The 22,448-nt window shown below is 33.9% G+C and overlaps 1 protein-coding gene across 2 annotated transcripts in view; it reads left to right on the plus strand.

Moving 5' to 3' along the window:
- The window catches only part of Pcdh11x (protocadherin 11 X-linked), a 524,801-nt gene that overhangs the window by 37,161 nt on the left and 465,192 nt on the right, over window positions 1-22,448 (plus strand). For both annotated transcript variants that reach the window (XM_021187467.2, XM_021187468.2), the window contains exon 2: window positions 10,407-10,990. In XM_021187467.2, coding sequence (XP_021043126.1) covers window positions 10,451-10,990 — 540 coding nt within the window. In that variant the 5' untranslated portion in view covers window positions 10,407-10,450. The remainder of the gene's footprint in view (window positions 1-10,406; window positions 10,991-22,448) is intronic.

A 22,448-nucleotide genomic window follows, 5' to 3' on the forward strand; every position in this document is an offset into this window, starting at 1 on the left:
TGAACACAGACCTGGAAGTTCTCTGCTGTATATGGGTTGGAGGCCTCATATCAGCTGGTGTATACTGTCTTGTTGGTGGTCCAGTGTTTGAGAGATCTCAGGTGTCCAGTTTAAATCAGAATTCTGGTCCTTCTAAAGGACAGTCCTTCTCCTCAGCTTCTTTCAGCCTTCTCTAATTCAACAACAGGGTCAGCTTCTTCTGTCCATTGGTTGGGTACAAATATCTGCATAAAATTAGTTTGTTTTTTTAAGATTGCACATAATGTGTAGGGAAAATAGATTTCATTTCTAATTCAAGGCTTCGTATCTGTTACTAATGGTTCAATTCACTTTTAGAAATTTTTAAAACTCTTTTTGCTGTTTTCTCTATAGAATGTAACCTGAAGAAATAAGTACACACACAATAAGACAAAAGGAATAAATTATCAGCATCCATTAACATTGTACATCTAGTACTATAGTACTGTGAAAATTTGGGAGGTTTAAGTTCTTATAAAGGTAGAAATACGAGGAAACTCAAACTGAAGCTGCTAATGTATTTCAGTTTTCTTTATATTCATAAAAATAGATTATGGATGTCAGGGTTAAAAGTAAAATTGTAATTGATCATGATAGAAAATAGCTTAGATTGCTTAGCTTTATTTAATATAAACTTACTTATATTTTCATGCATGTCTGAATCTATATAAAACAAGACAGTGATCAATTTATATAGCTATTTATTAGGGCATCTTCAGTTTCCTTATGAAATGTTGGAAGATTAGTGATTTCTTTATGTTTGTGTTTTTATCACTTAAATTAGTTCTTTCACAATTTCATACTTTTGTCTAATGCATTCTGATTATTCTCACTCCCTCTTTCTTTTATCTCCTCACACCTTGTCATTTCCCCTTTCCCATCTTTCTTTTCTTTTTCTTTTCCTTTGTAAACTACTGATTTTAACCAGGAACTTCTGTGTGACCATGGTTTGGAACTATCCTTTGGAGACTGGTGGGTTCAACTCTGTGTATAAAACTGAAGATGATGATTCTCCCTTCCCCCAAATTCATCAGTATATATTATTTAAACAGCGAAGGGTAAGGCTCTCTGAACTCCTCCCATGATTGGATTGAAAGGCACAGTCTCATATTGACTGAGTCTGGCTCCAAAGAGAACAGTTTGTAGCTCCTTAAAAGGACATCAGACATCAACATTCTTTCTGTTCCTTCTGCAAGTTTCCCTGAGCATTAGAGAAGGTGGTGTAAATGACTTGTGTGAAAGCACTCATATGTTACTTCCTCTAAGCATGTTGATCAAACATGTGTCTCTGCATTTACTGGCATTCACCATAAAGGAAATAATGTTGTCTATAATGTATAATATACTTGGTGCTATAAATATAAAGATTATTGTGATTAATGAGAAGAAAATGGTGAGTACTTTGTACTTTCATAAATTATACAAGGTATACTAAAACTATAAAGTTATTATTTGTATTACTTGGTAATTCTTTGCTTTCTTTCAGTCTACAATATAACTTATCTAATATATTTTATTAGGATCAATAATATTTTATGAAATCAATTCTATTTTAAGCCATTATTTACTCATACCTAGTCAATTGCATTTTTTCTATCCATGGTAAGGTACACAATGTACATTCATTTTACTTATTTTATTGAAGTATAATATATTCTGATTATTGTTACATCTCCACTTACTACTCTCAGGTCCTTCGCACCTCCTCTGCCATCCAGATCCACATGCAGTGTGATTTAAAATGTTAAATGAAGAGAAATGTTGAAGAAAAGTAAAAGTTATAAATACAATGAAATGCTAGTCAGTTTTCTAGGCAAGTGTGGCTAAATACATATGGTCCTAGTCCACAGAAGGCTGAGACAGCAGGATCAATATAAGTTCAAAGTCATACTGGACTACACTGTGTTTTAGATTAGCCATGGCTATATATCAATGTCTTGCCTTAAAATATCTTTAAAAAAGTAACTTTTCCAAAGGTCTCAAATTGAAAAGGAACTACTTTACTGTATAAAAATATCACAAAGTAGAAACTTCCTTAAGCTATGGGAAGTTCCATCCCTGATCCAAGCAAGGAAAAAGCCAAAGAGACAATCAAAAGGACGAAGAGTGCAAGGCTCAGGTGATAACAAAAAATGAACCTACAGTCACTCAACTCCCTGGTCTCTGGTACTTTCTAGAGGATTTCCCTACCTCCCACATCCTAGGATTGCATATTTCCAATCATTCTGTTAGCCCTCAGGGCTTCACTCCTGTTCCTGCTTTCCTAATACCTTATCATGTTACCCTCTTTCTCCCCCTCTTCCTCTCTCCCACCCAGGTCTTCTCTCTGCCCTACCTCCTGTGATTGTTTTTTTTTCCCTCCAGCCCAAGTAGGATTGAAGCATCATCACTTGGGCCTTTTGGCTTGTCAACCTTCTTGAGTTTTGGGGATTGTATCCTGGGTATTGGGAGGGACCTTAGATGAAATGTCCCACAATGGAGAGAGAGAGAACTTGTAAAGTCCACCTCCAGTGAAAAGGCAGGACATCAAGTGGAGAGAGGTGGTTGCCATCCCACAGTAAAAACTCTGACCAAGAATTGTTCCTGTCTAAAAGAACCACTGGGACAAAATTGGAGAAGAGACTGAGGGAAAGGAGGTCTAGTGACAGGCCCAAATTAGGATCCATCCCATTGGCAGGCATCAAACCCTGACATGATTACTGATGCTATGGTGTGCTTGCAGACAGGAGCCTAGCATGACTGGCCTCTGAGAGGCCGAACAAGCAGCTGACTGAGACAGATGCAAACATTTACACCCAACCAATGGACTGAAGTCCCGGCCCCCTATGGTTGAATTAGGGAAAGGCTGGAAGAAGTTGAGGAGGGAGGTGACCTCATAGGAAGACCAATTGTCTCAACTAACCTGGACCCCTGAGATCTCTCAGACACTGAGCGACCAACCAGGCAGCATACACCAACTGATATGAGGCCCCTGACACATATACAGCAGAGGACTGCCTTGTCTGGCCTCAGTGAGAGAAGAAGTACCTAACCCTAGAGATTGTTGAGGCCCAGGTAGTGGTAAGGCCAGATGTCTGGAGAGGGGAGAAGGGGACATCCTCTTGGAGACAAGAGGGAGGAGGAATGGGATGAGGAACGGTGGGAGTGCAGACCAGGAAGGGGACAACGAGTGGACTGTAAAAAAAGAAAAAAGATTAATGATAAATATTAAATTTAAAATATTTCATATTTATAAAAAATTAAAAGAGACAGATTTCCAAGCATGCTTCTTGTGATGAAGGGTTACAACTCACAAAAGATTTTTCTTTGCTAGTATATATAATTATAAAAGATGGTTTCATTATACCATTTTGATAGTTACATCCAAGTTTTACAACTTTTACAAAAATGCTAAAGGAATTATAGCTTCATAACAAATGGTTTTTCTCATGTGGGAAGTCAGTTGTATTTCATTTCAATTTAATAACAGTGTATGTATTAGTTAAAAAGAAAAATTGAGGGCTTTATTTCCCTTTATTTTATTATTGAGTTGCAAATTACACAAAAAGAAATAGTTACTACCTAATAGTTTCCGAGTTTATTACTAAGTGAAACAAGAGTTTTACTGTAAAATTTCATTTTAGAATTCTTTTTTGATGATCACCTAACAATAAATTATCTTTTTTATTATCATATTGTTCTGGGTACCATCGTAGATTAAGATCAGTAGACTCTTAATCTATGTAAAAACTGTTTAATAAAACTTTCTCTGATAGTAGAAATATTATGAATCTTTGACATGGAGAGATATCTCAGTGGTCAAAAACACTGGTTGCTCTTCCAGAGGGCCTAGGTTCAATTCCCAGCCTACACATGGCTGATCACAACTGTCTATAAATTCAGTTGCAGGTATTTTGACACCCTCACACAGACATACAGAGAAGCAAAATACAGTGAACATAAAAGTAAATTATATAAATTATATATAAAGAAATGCTATGTAACCTGCATTATCTATTAAAGACTAAAATGTGTCATAAAGCAACTAATCATTGCATTTTAAAATGTGATTTATGTTTGACAACTACATTATGCATGGGCTAGTATATTGGACTGTATATCTATATATTTAATTAAAAAATAAGTTGAATGTTGAAAAAAAGTCTTTTAATGGCACAATGATACTTGATTTCTAAGATTTTGTTCTATGCTAACTATGAGATCAATTGCTGATCAAACAAGTTTACCACAAATGGCTCAATTTTCAGTTTTTGTGAGTTTATAGGTAGAGGGAATGTAGCACATGTTCACAATTTTGTAGAGTGAATGTCAGTTACAGTAACTGTGAGATAGTTTCAGTTCTAATAAATTATTCTGTTATTTGCATTAAGTAGTTTAATTTGTCTAAAAAGAAAAAACAGCATGAAATACTTAAATATTTTTTATTAAGTAGGATGATCAGAATATTTGAGGAATATATATAGATAATTGCTATGTTTCATATTTCAGACTTTATTTCAAATGAATATATTTTGATTCTCAAAACAATTGATGCTTTCATATAGTTAATATTTGGTATATATAGAATTTTAATATGGATCTACAAGGTGAAATAATTACAAATTTGAGGAATATTAATAAGTATACAAAATATTTCGCTTAAAAATTAATCTAGAGGGCTGGAGAGATGGCTCAGTGGTTAAGAGCACTGACTGTTCTTCCGAAGGTCCTGAGTTCAATTCCCAGCAACCACATGGTGGCTCACAACCATCTATAATGAGATCTGACACCCTCTTCTGGTGTGTCTGAAGACAGCTACAGTGTACTTACATATAATAATAAATATTGGAAGTGCTTTGTTTGCAGTTGACTTCTTGTAGTTTTAGCTACACATAGGGCTAAGACATGAGGTTTATTTGAATGAACACAGAATTTTGAGTGAGATGTGGGTGCCTCTTCACAGGTATGTTTAGCCACAACATTTTAGTACTGGTTATTTCTAGAATTATGAACTCAACTCTAGTGTGTAAGTTAACAATAAAATTTTCAGTTAGTAAATTTAAATGCTGCATGAAATTTTGGAGACTGAATTTATTTAAACTTCAATATTTACACCCTGTAACAGCTTGATTTGAGTCCATTATCCAGAAATTGAACACTAAAGTGAAGGTAGACTAGTCTGTTAATATTACCAAATATCTATTTTAGGATAACAAATCTTGTCTGTTTTGTTTACATATAGCTTCTTAGTACCTGTAACAATGCTTGACATAGAAAGCTCTTTTAATAAATAGTTCTTGAGGTAGAGAAAAAGCTCTTTAATCATTCTTGTCTTATTAATTCCTGACAAGAAAGTAGACATCATTGTTAGGTAATCTACTTTTTTTTTTTTTTTTTTTTTTGGTTTTTCAAGACAGGGCTTCTCTGTATAGCCCTGGCTGTCCTGGAACTCTGTAGACCAGGCTGGCCTTGAACTCAGAAATTCACCTGCCTCTGCCTCCCAAGTGCTGGGCTTAAAGGCATGTGCCACAATGCCTGGCTAATATTTTTTAATTAAAAGTATAATTGCATTATCTCAATCAGAATTCTTTAGTGTCATGAGATATAGGTTTTATTAAAATATATAAGCTTATGTTGGCTACATTGGCTTATGTTTTATTAGTATATATTAATTATAGAATAATGACTCTTATTACATTTTCATTATATATCCATTTAAGTTTAGAAATTATTATTATATTTTCTCAAAACTATACTTTCATTCTATGTTTTAAAACCCCTGAAATAATTTCAAATGATAAAATCATTTTAAAATGTTTAGTTTAACAATGGAGTTAAAGATAGTATGGGACATACTTAAAATGGATTGAGAGTAAGCAAGTTCACGAATTAGGCTATTGTCTTAATTCATTTTCTTGTTTAGATATAGTGCACATGTTTGCAATTTTTTTAAACATTCTGTATAAATTTTCTGCCAATTGTAATAATGTGTAATTCCTAAGGGTAGGATAATAATAGACTGGTACTTTTAATTCCATTTGGCACTGTCCCATTTTTATTCTGCTTATGTTTGCATTATATTTCTGAAATCATTCAGACACACACTTTTTATGTGTCCTAGATTCAGTGTATAAAGAATACATATATGTATACACATTTGCTCTTGGTATCAACAAAGTGTTTTTAATCACACTTTCACAGTAGTGAAAATCATTAATACATAGGAGTTCAGATCTTGAACAGGGTTCTATATTGTATAATCCTAGTTCTCATTGACTGATGCTAAAAATACAAAAGTGCCAACAATAGTCTTCTGTTTTTGTTTACTAAGATATTCGACATTCGTTTTCCTCACTGTTATATCTCAGTAACATATAAATGAAACTAACATCAATCAAAATTTCTTAGATATATACTATATGTTTCACAGAGTCTATGATCATACTTTATAAAATATAATTTTAACAATTAGGTAGTTGTACTGGTTAGTTTTGTGTCAACTTGACACAGCTGGAGTTATCACAGAGAAAGGAGCTTTAGTTGGGAAAATGCCTCCATGAGATCCAGCTGTGGGGCATTTTCTCAATTAGTGATCAAGGGGAAGAGGCCCTTTGTTGGTGGGACCATCTCTGGGCTGGTAGTCTTGGATTCTATAAGAGAGCAGGCTGAGCAAGCCAGGGGAAGCAAGCCAGTAAAGAACATCCCTCCATGGCTTCTGCATCAGCTCCTGCTCCCTGACCTGCTTGAGTTCCAGTCCTGACTTTCTTGGTAATGAACAGCAGTATGGAAGTGTAAGCCGAATAATCCCTTTCCTCCCCAACTTGCTTCTTGGTCATGATATTTGTCCAGGAATAGAAACCCTGATTTAAGACAGTAGTTTATGATGTAAATTATTCCCTTTGTTAAAAAGTATTTGCTCATTCTATAGTCACTATAAATTTCCCATTTTTCTAAATTCATGTCTTTCATCATTTGCATGTGCTTATATATTTTTAAATGCAGATGTCTAGCTATGTAGCAGAAGGGTTGATAGCACATTTTCTGGCAGTTATATTCACACAAAAAGCTATTTATATCATGTCTCCCGGTGTTTAGACTCATTGTTGAAACATTGTTAATGTTGCTAATTCCTAATAAATATTGAGTTGAGAATATCATTAGATACCTGCCTGCATAAATACTTTTCAGCAATGGAATTTTAAGTGTCTCTATATAGTGATATTTTAAAGCTGGATTTGTGCTTTAATAGCAACAATTACTCATATTTAATTACAAAGATGTGACATTTCATGGTGTGTAATGTACTGGTATACAGATTTCATATTTTATTATATAATATTACACACAATTATTTCCAAATTTTTGATATTAAATGTTACTTAATACATTGAATAACTTAAAATTGACAATAGAAATAAAGAAAATGCCAAAAATTAAACAAGAAATTTTTAGAAATGTAAGCTAATTGTTGAATTTTATCAATGTATTAGAGAAATAGAGACTGAGGAGATGTCTCAGAAGTCATGAGTACTTGTCATGCTGTTCTTCTAGAAGACTCAGTTTTCATTTCCAACACCCATGTTGAGTAACTCACAACTATTTGTAACTTCAGTAGTAGGGTGATCTAATATCTATGACTTTTGATTGCATTCACACTCCCATGCAAATAAACACATACACACACTTAAAAGTAATGAAAATCAACACTAAAAATTAGAGAATAAACATTGTAAGGTTTTTCATGAGGAACAAAACCAAGAAGAATCTGTTTTATATTTACTACTTTGAAAAATTTGTTTCCTTTAATTTTATGTTTATGAATGTTTTGCCTGCACCAAATAAACATAGTGGCCTGAAAACTCAGAAGAGGGCTTCAGATATCTCGGAATTGGAGTTATAGTTAGTAGTTAGTAGGCACGTGGAGCAAATCAAAGCCTAGATACTCTGCAGGAACAAGTACTCTTTAACATCTGAACCATCTCCCCAGACTCTTAATAAACTTAAATAATAAAACAGGATAAAACAAAAACACATTAGAGTCGTACAAATGAAACAAACATAAGGAAACAAGGCCAATGGAAGGAAACAAGAAATAGAGACCCACTTGTTGCACTCAGGAATTCCATGGAAAACATGAAATTAGAAGCTGTACTGTATATGCAGAGGACTTGCAGACCTGTGTAGAACTTGTCCATGCTGCCACAGTAACTGTGAGTTCATATGATCTTTGATTATATTGATATAGAGGACCTTTTTCTCCTACTGTCCTGCAACACTTCTGACTTTTACACTATTTCTCCCTTTTCTGCCTCTTCTTCCACGTAGTGCCCTGATCTCTGAGGTGAGGCATTTGATGGACACATTGCTGTGTCATGTGCTGCAGAAGGAACCTGTTCTGAAGATGGCAAAGAAAGGCAATGGTGTGAAGAATAAAGCAGAACGACATTAAGAGTCATTTATTGATTTTCTCCTTTAGATAAACAGTAGTATCTGGTTTTCTCTTAGGACACTGGCCTGTCTAGTGTCAGGTTTTTTTGGTTTGTTTTTTATCTTTTTGTTTGTTTGTTTTTCCAGCAGAGCAGCACTAGGTATGAGTTTTATCCAAAGGAATGAGCTTCAAGTCCAATAAAATATTCGTTACTGCCACAAGATTTCTACCACTATTGTACCAGCTTATCTTACAAGCACATTACTCTAGTGGGTCAAAGGTTTGTAGCAGGCATGGTGCTTAGCTTTCTCCTTTGGTAGTGATTAGAGCACCTTCAAGTACTATAAATACTATTCCATAGGGGAGACAGTTCTAGATAGGCACCAGATTGAGTTCTCTGTGTTCAATGGTTATGTAGGTGTTGTCTTCAGCAATAGCATCTTAACATCCGTGTGTAGAAAACAACTTACAGGTTTTGTATCAGCCATTTTTTTCTGGGGGTTCCCATGCTACCTTTTTGGTCTACAATTCAGTTTAATGTTATTGAGTCACAATAATATACTGGAAGCTTCATTTGATGATTAGAATTGTCCCACTATGGATCTGTCTTTCTGGTTATTTTGGAATTTCATTTAGATCACTTTTATATATGTAAATATTTTAGGAAGCTTCTTCTGTTTTAAGTTTCCATAGGATCACTCAAATAGTTTTGATTTTAACTATTTTAATGCATATTGAGGGCCTTTTCCCTCCTTCTTCCTGTTTGATTATACTATTTCAGTCTGCCTCCTGCATCTATACATCACATGTCTTTTATGGTATGAAGTGATGAGTTGTATGTTATCATAGGAAAATTTGATCAAGTTGAGATTAGCAAAACTATCACCTGATATCTATTTTGTGATTTAAATGTAAAAAAACAATAACAATACTTTCTCCAATCTTTGTATAAAAAGCAATTACTTTCCTTATTTTCAAACCTAGTCCAGGTATTCTTTATCTTGTCTATACTTATGTCCTTTTATAGCATGAATTTTAATTTTCCTAGCTATAAACATAAATTAAAAATTTAGAACTTATTTTAACCCAAATCTCCTATTGAGTATTTGCATGTTATTTAGAGATTTATAGTTCTAACCATAGTATGTATTCATAGGCTTTTATTTTATTTCTATTTCCTATCAGTACCCACAATGGTTTTGACTGTTCTCTGAAAAACAATAGCAGCAGCAACAATAACCACAACAATGTTCCCAAAATTCCAAAAGAGTAGATACGTATAATAATCTGAAAATTGAATGTCTGTAATATTTATATTTACTGGTTTTCTTACCCAAAAAGAAATGAATTATGCTTTAGATGTCACAATTTCTCCCCTGTAGTTAGATAGTTGCCATATAACCCATTTTCTATCCTAGATCATATTTGCTGTGAATTCAAACTTCACCAAGTCCTTCATATCTGAATGGGTTTTACCTACTTTCATCTAAAAAATTGTGCATTTTATGCACAGAACTGAAAATATGGAGTATTTTATTAAATGTTCATTGTCACTAAAATATTTGTGCTTGAGATACTCAGTAAAACAAAGAAATAATGGTATTTCTTGTGATTGTAACAAATTCCATTTATTTTTCCTTGATCATGGAATCAAATATTTAAATTACTTGTATTTCTTTTAAATATCTTCAAACATTAAATACACAAATATCTTCAGTAGTGGACACTGTTTTTAATATACCATCTCCTTTAACTACCATAGGTGATGCTTCATTTATTTTTCCTCTTATTATAGAAGCACATAATAACTTGATTTAAAACATGTTTGTCATTTACTTATCATTAATGTTAATATTTCATTTAATAATTTTAATTTTAAGCAGCATTTAGTTAACATGCAGATTTATAGTTGGCTTTCTAATTATTTTTTCCTCTCTCTCCTCCCCCCCCCCTTCCCTGTGTTTTCTTTTTTCTTTGTCAGTATATCGTGGGCTGACAAACAGTACCTTTGCTATTGAGACTGGTATGGACTTGTTGTCCGGGACGTATATATTTGCGGTCCTGTTAGCATGCGTCGTGTTTCAGTCTGGCGCCCAGGAGAAGAATTATACAGTCCGAGAAGAAATGCCAGAAAACGTCCTGATAGGCGACTTGTTGAAAGACCTCAACTTGTCGCTTATTCCCGACAAGTCCTTAACCACTCCTATGCAGTTCAAATTAGTTTACAAAACCGGGGATGTACCATTGATTCGCATTGAAGAGGGTACTGGAGAGATCTTCACTACTGGTGCACGCATTGATCGTGAGAAATTATGTGCTGGAATCGTGTTGGATGCCCGTTGCTTTTACGAAGTGGAGGTTGCTGTTTTGCCGGATGAAATATTTCGATTGGTTAAGATACGCTTTCTGATAGAAGACATAAATGATAATGCACCGTTATTCCCAACAACTGTCATCAACATATCAATTCCAGAGAACTCGGCTATAAACTCTCGATATTCTCTTCCAGCAGCCATTGATCCTGATATAGGAATAAATGGAGTGCAAAATTACCAACTAATTAAGGTACGTTTTAAAAAATATTTTGTTACAGATATTGATATTCTTATAGGGTAAATGATTTTTTAATACTTTCGAGTAAACCATCTTAATTTTCCATATTTATGCAAAGCATATTAGAGAAAAATCATTAATGTATATTTTGCAATGACATGGTAATTTTAAAAACCTGGACTGTGCATATATTCTTTTCCAAGTATTTGTGTTTCCACAGACAAGAATCTTAGCTCTACTAGTTATAAATCTACATACTACTTGGGATCTGAGTTTGAATCAGTCTACTTATGGCTTTGTCATTTTTAAATATCAAGAATGACTACATGAGACAATTGATTTTTAAAAGATTACTTGAGACAAAATGCTTAATGTTAGTCCTGTGATAGGACAGACAATGGAAAAATGCATAAAATACCACATGTTCATCAAATATATACACAGAGGTCTCACTTAACAAATACATACAATACATGGGGTTTTTAAATAGTAGGTAGATTTACAGAATAATTAAAAACCTCAGTTATTAGTGTGTGAAATATAAGATGTAGTTATTGGTCTTCAGATACTAAGCCCCTTTGCAGATATCATATTTATATATATGGGATATTTAAAATTTATATGTGTTTTTGGATTATGAACTACCAAAATTCAATTGATATTATGACCAATGAAGAGTAGTGAAAGAACACACACACACACACACACACACACACATAATTTTATGGTTATAATCTGCAAATTTTGATCCGAGGTATGTATAATATGGGGAAATTACTCAACTGACCTTGTTGTTTTCATAAGATGCATATCTTTTTAAACAAATTGAAAACCACAGTTTTCTTAAGTGAAATGGAATATTTGGATTATGAACTAGTTCTTACAAGAAAATATTTATTTGGAGTAGTGATATAAAACAGAGGACTTACAAAAATTTGCCGATAAATATTTTTAGAATAAGTCTGTACAGTGGTGTTTACTTTTCTCATGTACTGGTAACAATACTGGAAAGATGTTAATCAGAATTTTAGGTACATTTCTTTTTTTCACTGACAGCACATTTATTAACAAATTCCCAACTGTCGGTTTTTTTCACTCTCATTTTCAAAATAATATGTTGATCATGCTGTAATTACAATAAAAGGTAGAAATCTGAAGAATAAGCACTAAGCATAAAGTAAATGGGCATGTGTGAAATGTTATAGAGATATATTAAACTATTTGACTACTTAAAATGTGAAACTTAACACTTTTAGTTGTGAATCATATAACAAAATTTATGCTCTGAGGAAACCCTTTCTTAACAAAGCTTTCTGCAAAGGTAAATGTACTTAGTCTTTGATAGGCAAAAGTGTAGCCTTTAATTATGTTACTGGAGTACTTGAAAAGGTGGAAGTGAAGCCAAGGAACTGAATTATTTGTGTGTGCGTAGTCTCATTTATAATTTTAGTTATTTTGTTAAGAATTTCATGTCTGTATATAACATATTTTGATAAAATTCTACCACTCATTTACCTCCAGATCTTCCTACATCCTTATCAATTCTTCATCCAAACTTCAAGTAATTTTTTTATCCATGGAATCTGTTTAATGGTGCATTTTAATTTTAATAGTCATATTTACTGACTCCCACATTGTAAAGGAGATGCTAAATTAAAGGGTTCATTCAGGAAATAAGAGTAACAGGTAAAATTAAAATGAGATAATAGAAAACTGAAATCAGACAATAAGATTATTCTTTCTTTTTCTACTGGATGTTCTGATGAAAAATATCTAATTTGAAAATGTACTTCATTTGAGAAGCAATTTTCTCATTTGTACCACAGGACAATTTAATACAGTTCCACATTTGTCTTGAAAAATGATTAACAAATTTAAATTAAACAGCCCTGCTGGGGAGATTTCATGTCATTAAAATATGTTTATTTTCATTTGACTTTCTTAAAAAAACCTCACCTAAAGCCAGGCAGTGGTGGCACACGCCTTTAATCCCAGTACTTGGGAGGTAGAGGCAGGCGGGATTCTGAGTTTGAGGCCAGCCTGGTCTACAGAGTGAGTTCCAGGAGAGCCAGGGATACCTGTCTAAAAAACAAAAACAAAACCAAAAACAAACAAAAAAACCTCACCTAATGATATAAGGTTTCAATAACTTGTAGAAATGCAGTATACAATTTCTTTTGGGGTTAGCACATAAGATGCAACTAAATAACTAGACATTATACCTAAAATGCTTTGACATTTGTATAGCATCATGAACACATACTGTTCTGAGTGCTTGTTAAAAATAATGAGAATAGAAGACAAAGCATTGCCCAGGGCACACAAAAGGCTTTGACATGGGTGACATTAACTGAATGCACTTTGAGTTGGAAAAATGTCCTGTCATGAAAGTGGCATGTGTTCTGTGGGAAAGGTACCTTAAAAACTTATTCGATTCATCCATATACTTTAGTAAATTTTACTGTTTGAAAGAAAGTAGGCCAACAATAATATCTTTGTAAAAGATCTGCTTACAGCATAGGTTGAAATTTAATTATTGCTAATCTGATGTAATTTTATTGAGGACCAAAATAGAAAATTTGCAGTTGATCATAACTAGTGTTTATATATATATATATATATATATATATATATATATATATATATATATATATATATCTGTCACATATATCAATAATAGAAAATATAGAAAAATTCTAGGTAAAATTAGATCAATATTAACTAGCTGAAATTAAATGATATGGTACAGAATATTAAATTTATGGAAATTTGTAAAATATAAAGTAGCATAGCATATGATATTATTAATTCAGCAGTTAGTGTGTAAATAATTTATTAGCTTTTGGATTCAGATTATCCTGGAATTTTAGTATACTCTGTCACAAGAATAAAGTGTATTTTTATTCCATGTTCATTATACTTAGAAAACATTGTCTTATTTTTATGTTTTTAATTTTACAATTAATTTAAAAGTATCTCTACCTGCATATGTAGCAGAAGATAGCCTAGTAGGCCATCAATGGAAAGAGAGGGCCCTTGGTCTTGCAAACTTTATATGCCCCAGTACAGTGGAATGCCAGGGCCAAGAAGTGGGAGTGGGTGGGTAGGAGAGCAGTGCAGGGGGAAGGTATAGGGAATTTTCGGGATAGCATTTGAAATGTAAATAAAGAAAATATCTAATAAAAATATTTCTGAAATAATTGATTTGAGCATTAACTTGCGTATTTGTGCAACTGTAGTAATGTTAATTTTCAACTTTTAAAAATGACTATAATATTTTAAAAATGTGTATGTAGGTATTTATTAATTTAATAACATTCCAAACACTGCCTTCCCCCTGGTCCCCAGGGACTCATATGGAAGACTTTGGGGAATGATTGAAGGTCCTGAAGGGGATAGGAAATTTACAGGAAGATCAACAGGTTCAACTAACCTGGACCCCTGAGAACTCTCAGATACTAAGCCACAAATCAAAGCGAACATTACTTTTTCTAAAGAATATTTAAGTGTAAGAGTTTTTAGAGACAAATCTTGATATGCTAAAAAAAAAAAAAAAACACATGCATTTTGAAAACACTAGGATTCTCTTTATGTAGGATTGTTTTACTTCTAAATCCATCTAAGTATGAAAATGACATACAGAAAACAAATATTATATTAACTTCCTAAATATCTAAGTATTATCTATCATCTATTTATCTATTATCTATGCATACATATATATGTGTCTATGTAAAATACACACACACACACACACACACACACATATATATATATATATATATATATATATATATATATATATATATTCGTTAAGATGGATTTTGTTTATCAAGACAGGGTTTCTCTGTGTAGCCCTGGCTGTTCTGGAACTCACTCTTTAGACCAGGCTGACCTCAAACTTAGAAATCCACCTGCCTTTGCTCCCAAGTGCTGAGATTAAAGGTATGTGCCACCACTGCCCAGCTTATTAAAATGGATTTAAGATATTAAATTATCTCTCTGTTTAGCTTTCATTTTTTATTCAAGAACCCTTTAAGACAGGATTTCTCTATATAGCCCAGGCTGTCCTGGAACTCACTCTGCAGACCAGGCTGGCCTTGAACTCAAGTATTCATCTGCTTCTTCCTCCCAAGTGCTGGGATTAAAGGCATGTACCACACTGCCAGGCTTAGACTTTGATTCTTATGCTTATAGATCTTCCTATAATACCTAAATTTGAACTAAAGTAAACAACCACATACTTGAAGTATGGTCTCTGAAAGTCCAATTTTTAAAGTATTTTCTACAACTATTTATTGATATTGGTTAAAATTATTTTGAATGAATCATTAAACAAATATATATGTTTTAGTGACAAGCATTCAACTATCAATTTTATTGCCAAAGATGTACTATTTATTTAACTGTATCTCAATGTGACATGTATTATCAGATGAGATATTAGGTTCATTAATTATACAATAAAAATGTATAATAAATGACAAGTGTGAATGTTTTAGAAACAGTGCATCTGTTATTTGCCCCCTCAAGTGTCTCAGAAGAGTTTCAGCACAAATATATCCTTATTTGTTAACTATAAAATGAAGTGTAAAACATTTACATCAAAAATGCTAATTTTTATATCACAGATGTGTGTTTTAAGCAGTAAGGTAATTTTGCTAAAAGTTCTAATTTCATTAATGTTTACCCTACAAAATAGTTGATATAACTTTTCTTTGTTCAAGATGTATGACCTTAATCTCAATGTGTCAAGATAGACATACTTTTTAAATTTTTTTCCAGCCAAAAATATAAATTGAACATAAAAATTATCTCCTTCAAAATAAAATAAGAGGTCCTGGCAAGATTTTTCAATGGTTAAGATCACTAGTTGCTTTTGCAGAGGACCTGGGTTTGGTTCTCAGCATGCACATGATGACATACAACCACCTATAACTCTAGTTCCAGAAGATCATGATGCCTTCTTCTGATATCTGTGGGTACCAGCAGTATGGCAAGAAGACATATATACAGGCAAAGCATTTATACCTGTAGAATAAATCTTAAAAGTTAGACACATACAGACACACACACATGTGTACAGTATACTCCCATATTCAGAGATAAAAATTTACATAATAAATTAATAGCCTTCTTTTTAATTTATTAATATATTTCCAATTTCATGAAGCCAGATCAGAAAATATAAATAATAAGAAAAAACCACAATGGCATAGTGTATCAAGTGATTTGCTTTAAAAGTATAATTATTCACAATTTAATTAATTACATCCCAAATGCTGTCTCCTTTTCCTATCCCTCCTACAGTGCCCCTCCCCCATCTCATCTTCCCTTAGCCTCTGACAGGCTGGGGTCCACCCTACCCTGGTGCATCAAATCTCTGCAGTGTTAGGTACATCCTCTTTCACTGTGGTCAGAAAAAAAGCAGCTCTATATGCCAGGGTCCTCAGATCAGCCAACTCCCTCTATGAGTTTTGGTTGGTGACGCAGTCTCTGAGAGCTGCCAATGGTCCAGGTTACTTGACACTATTGGTCTTTCTGTGGTGTTCCTATCTACTTCAGGGCTTTCAGTCCTTCCCAATGTAGAGCTGAGTCTTCTTGGAAAGGAAAAGGAAAGGCTCAAGGTTGACAAATGGTGGGGTAACAGATAGGAACCGGCCACTGTCAGAACCATCTGCAGTCACGTTCAGAACATGATCACGGGTGATACACTGGGCTTCTGTTACAAGATAAGGTCTTTGTATGTTGGCTTTCCCATCAATTTCATTATTCAGGAGAATGGGTCTTTGGTTTAAATCCGAAATTTCTTGGGTGAAAAAATACATCCACAGATTTCTGGTGAGAACAGGTGTTGCTTGTTCTGTCTCTCAAGCCCAGAGGATGAGTTAATCCTTGAAGAAAATGATACTGAATTTGTTTCAAATTCAGTGACTCTGATTCAGCACACCACAACAGTTAAAAACAAGGATATCAGGAAGTTTTTCGACAGCATCTTTGTGTCTGAGAAGGGAACCTGCAACAGGCTGATGAGTGAGACCTGTTTCCAAGATCCAGACACAAGATCCTGATCACAAATACCATTTGGGCTCTTTGGGAGCAATAAAAGACTTTTATCTGTATCTGTTTCTGTCAGTTGCTTGTTGGAACTCCTCAGAGTACAGTTATGCTAGGCTCCTGTCTGCAAGCAAAACATTATCATTAATAATGTCAGGGATTGGTGGTTGCCCACTGGATGGGTCTCAATTTAGGCTGGTTATTGGTTGGCCATTCCTCAGTGTCTACTCCATCTTTGTCCCTGCATAGCTTTTAGACAGGACAAATATTGGGTGTTGTGAGTGGGTTCCTGTCCTTATCCCTCCACTGGGTGGTCTTGCCTGGCTACAGGAGTTAGCTTCTTCTGGTTTCATGCCCCCACTGTTAGTGATCTCAGGTAAGGTCACTTGCATTGGGAGATTTCCTTAACCCAGGTCTCCAGGGCTTCTTACAGATTTCCCCTACTAGCCCAGCCCAGCCAGCTGCACATTACCATTCATTCTCCTGGCCCTCTTTCCTGTCTCTTCCCACACCTAGTCCTGACATGCACATTCGTTTCTCAATCCCCTCTCCCATCATGTTCCCTCCCTCTCTCTGCCTCCTATGACTAGTTTAATCACCCTTCTTAGTGAAAATTAATCATCCTCACTTGGGCTTCTCTTCTTGTTTAGCTTCTTTGGGTCTGTGTGGTATATCATGAATACCCTTACATTTATGGCTAATATCCACTTTTCAGTGAGTACAAATCATGCATGTCTATTTGGGTCTGGGTTACCTCATTTAGGATATTTTCTAGTTCAATCTATGTGCCTTCAAAATTAAATGTAGTTTTCTTAGAAATAACTTTTAGCTTGCATTTACAACTAGGTATATCCATAGAAGTCAAACATTAACTTCAGTTTAGTCTAATAACACAGAGCCTAATTTGCTTTAACGGTTTTCTTTTCTTTTTCTTTTTTTTAATTAATTGTTTATGTATTTACATTTCAAATGATGTTCCCCTTCCTGGTCTCCTCTCCACAACCTCCCTACCTCCCCCCCCCTTTGCCTCTAAGAGGGTCCTCCCCTACCTTTCCACCCACTTCTGCCTCACCATTCTAGCATTTCCCTTAGCAGAAGGCAACAAGACTCCACAGGACCAAACTTCTCTCCTCACATTGATGCAGAATAATGCCATCGTCTGCTACATATGTAACAGGACAGACTCATGTATACTCTTTGGTTGGTGGTTTATTTCATGAGAGCTCTAATGTGTCCAGTTAGTTGGTAGTGTTCTTCCTATGGGTTTGCAATCCTCTGCAACTCCTTCAGTCCTTTCCCTAACTCTTCAACTGGGGTCCCTGGGATCAGTCCTATGGTTGGCTGTATCTGTCTGTGTCTTAATCAGGTGCTTGCAGAGGTTCTCAGAGTTCAGCTATACTAGGCTCCTCTCTGCAAGCACTTCTTAGCATCAGCAACAGTATCTGGGTTTGTGTGCAGATGAGATGGATCCTAAGGTGGTGCAGTGTCTGGATGGCCTTTCCTTCAGTCTGCTCCATTTTTTGTCCCTGTTTCCTTTAGACAGGAACAATTCTAGGTTAAAGATTTAGAGATGAGTGGTTGACCCCATCCCTTTATTGGGGGCCATATCTATCTACTGGAGGTGGCCTCTTCAGGTTCTGTCTCCTCTCTGCTGGGTATTTTGGCCAATGTCATCCCTATTGTGTCCTGGGGGCCTCTTGTATCCCTGACATCTGAGACCTTCTAGTATTTGCCCCTGCTCCCCACTCCCCACTGCTACATACTTCTATCATTCTCCTGGCACTCTATACTTCTCTCCTGTCTCTTCAATGTTCAATATTAACTATTTTTTTGTGGAATGTTTATCTTTGTAACTTTTTTTAGGAAAATGTTGCAAAACTCTTTATCTAGAAATGAAAAATCATCACTATTAGATTGATAAGTCTACCAAAATAAAGTATATGCACACATATTTTTTAAAAAAATGAACTTATGTAACTAAATTAATGTTAATTCTTTATGATTAGTCTTAAACCTATTTCTTATTATTTTATGTATTTGAAGAATGTTTAACTTTTTAATTGTTACAATAACAGAGCTCTATTTTTAAAGCTTATCTAAGAAATAGTAGTTTGTATTTATATTGTAGGAAAGATATATTAAAAACAATGCGCTAGGGTTGGTTTCATTAAATATAGTAAATAGGTATTCACTGATTTGTATTATCTAATCTAATCTGGATCTTGAGATCTCATTTAGATCTGGATAACACGAAGAGTACTAGAAATTTTTTTCTTTTGTTTCTTATATATGTATAGGTATTTGTACATATACCTTTTATGTACTCTTTTAAAGTGAGTGTAATTTGAAACAATGGAAAGTGCATATATTCTGTCTTACATCAGTATTAAATAACCATAAATATCTTGGTACCATTCCAATAATCTTAATTTGATTCATTTAGGGAGCAGCCAATACAAATGTATTGAGGGAGAAAAATAGGTTTGAAAATAGTCATTGTCTTCATGAAGCTTAATAATGGGCATCTTATCAAATACTATTTATAGTAATGATAATGAGGAAATATTTATTGTCAATAATGAGTATTTCTCCTATGAGGTATTGATATTGTCACGGAGTTGTTTGACATCTTCATAATCATAAAATACTTAAATTTTCTAAATTTGTTTTAGTAGATTTTTCACCGAAAATTTTTTTAGCAGCTTACAGTATACTAGGTTTACAGATAGGGCAGTGATATTTCATCAACGTTTTTGTAAGGAATCATTTTGACCTACAAATAAATAAATAAATAAATAAATAAATAAATAAATAAATAAATGCTGTTTTGATGACAGTGAAATGCAAAAGCCAGAATTAAGAATTATTAGATTAATTATCAAACTTTATATATGTCTCCAATTATTTTCCTATATAATAAAAAGAAATAAAATATCTTTATAAAACAGTGATGATTATACACTAATTAATAAAATAATAAATGTTCTTTCAAATTTATGTAATGCCTTGAAGAAAGGTGTTCTCTAAATTATAATTTTTATCTATAGTTTAATATTAGTCATTAGTAACTTTCCCAAGATCTGATGCCTTATATTCTTTAAAAAGAGTATCATATAAACTAAATTTACTTTTTCATACATATTTTATATGTGTGTACAGAGAAAATATGACAGCATTGTTTTCTTTTTTAATCAATGACACTGGCTCCACATTTACTTTTGGAACTAGTTCAATGTTAAAAAAATATTCTTACATTTATCTTCTTTAGTTTAACTCTTAAAACAGATGACTCTTCATTTGTCTCTGTATCCTGCTGCTTTTCCATATGACTATGATGTTATTTATTTATTTATTTTTAATTTATTATTATTTTCTTTATTTACATTTCAAATGCTATCCCGAAAGTTCCCTATACCCCACCCCCCTGCCCCTGCTCCCCTACCCACCCACTCCCACTGCTTGGCCCTGGCCTTCCCCTGTGCTGGGTCACATAAAGTTTACAAGACCAAGGGGCCTCTCTTTCCAATGATGGCCAATTAGGCCATCTTCTGCTACATATGCAACTAGAGACATGAGCTCTGGGGGTACTGGTTAGTTCATATTGTTGTTGCACCTACAGGGTTGCAGCCCCCTACAGCTCCTTGGGTACTTTCTCTAGCTCCTCCATTAGGGGCCCTGTATTCCATCCAATAGCTGACTGTGAGCATCTGAATACTTTTCCATATATTGCTTCTAACATCAAGAATTATTTTATTTACTTCTCATTCACATGCCATTTTAAAGATTATATTTTCTCCTCTCTATTTTTTTTATCACTCTGAGAACTTTTTGCTTTTGTTTTCCTATCTTTTTCCACATAAGTTCAGTCATGATTATCTTTTTATGGTGGACTTTATAAGAGTGATATTCAATTATGTTTTTGTGTTTTAGATCTTTGGCTATTCTAAATACAAGGCTTTATGAGTATTGTTTTTTAAGATTTGATATCACCAGTCCTACATTATGCTAACACTTCTTGGTTTATGTCTTTTGAGGATGATGGTTTACTTAGAAGGATCCCATTAAAACAGCTTGGCAAAAAATAAATGTCGTAAATCCTATGAAGTCCTTGCTGTCAGCAATGGAAATAATAAAATAAATGGTTAACAGAAGAACAAAGTGTCCTTCTAAATAACCCAAGGACACATAAATTTTAGAAAAAAAAACAGTTAATGGACTATAAATAAATTAAGAAGTATAGAACCTTATAGATTGCTTTAATTTGAGAGTAATGGTTTAATTCCATGAATAATTATATTAATGAATATAACAGTATATATAGATATCATAAATGTGGAAAATATTATCTCTCTTCGTTAATATCTAATAAATATTCCATTACTCCCAGAAAATAAACCACCTTCAGTAATAAATAAATAAATAAATGTAAAATGAAGGCAAGTGAAGGTGATTAAATAAAAAGTTAGATTATAAGGTTCTATGGTTAATTATTTCTTTCTCTTATCTTCTCACTCTGCTTTTCCCTCTGTGTACTTAAGTAGTTTTTAAATACATTCTAGGAACATTTAAATCTTTTAACTTAGCATGAAGAAATTTATTGCTATGGTAACAACTGCAAATAGCCTTACCATCTCCACCAAACATATTGTTTATCTAAGTTGCTGTTCCTATCAGGGATGTTTTTACAAGAATAAAGAAATGACCACAATCCCATATTTAATGCTTTAGGATGTATGGTAGTAGCATGGAAATATCTTTTAGTAGAAATTCTTACAGGACTGGAAAAGTGAAAATATCATCATTGCTGACAAAACATGCTTTTTTTTTTTCTTGGAACATAGCTCACTGATTTCTGCATGAGCTAAAGTAATGTTTTCATCTGTAGGCTTTAAGAATATGAAAGTTTTCCTCAATCCATTTTTTTTTTTCAAAACTCTTTCCATGAATTTTCAGGTGATGGAAATTTGCTCTAAAACTTCAATGATGTTTATTTACAATAAAACTCCTAATCATAAAATATAGAATTTTAATACATACATAGATCTCATGTAGAAAACTATGAAAGTTTGCATGTAGAATAACTAAATTAATAAAACTGATGCTCTAAACACTTTGGTTCTTTGCCCGGTGGGAGGATGAACAGTGTCAGCCAGACAGACCACCCTGCCCCCCCAGATCTCCCAAGGACTGGATCACCAACCCAAGAGTATACATGGAGGGACCTATGGCTCTGACCACATATGTGGTAGAGGATGGCCTTGTTGGACATCAGTTTAAGGAGCGGCCCTTGGCCCTGTGGGGATTTGATGCCCCAGTGTAGGGGAATGACAGGGCAGGAAGACAGGAGTGGGTGGGAGGGTGGAGGAGCACCCTCATAGAGGCAGGGGGAAGAGGAATGGTATATAGAGTTTCC

The sequence above is a fragment of the Mus pahari genome, chromosome X (assembly GCF_900095145.1).
Source record: "Mus pahari chromosome X, PAHARI_EIJ_v1.1, whole genome shotgun sequence".
In the NCBI taxonomy this organism is placed as follows: Eukaryota; Metazoa; Chordata; class Mammalia; order Rodentia; family Muridae; genus Mus; species Mus pahari.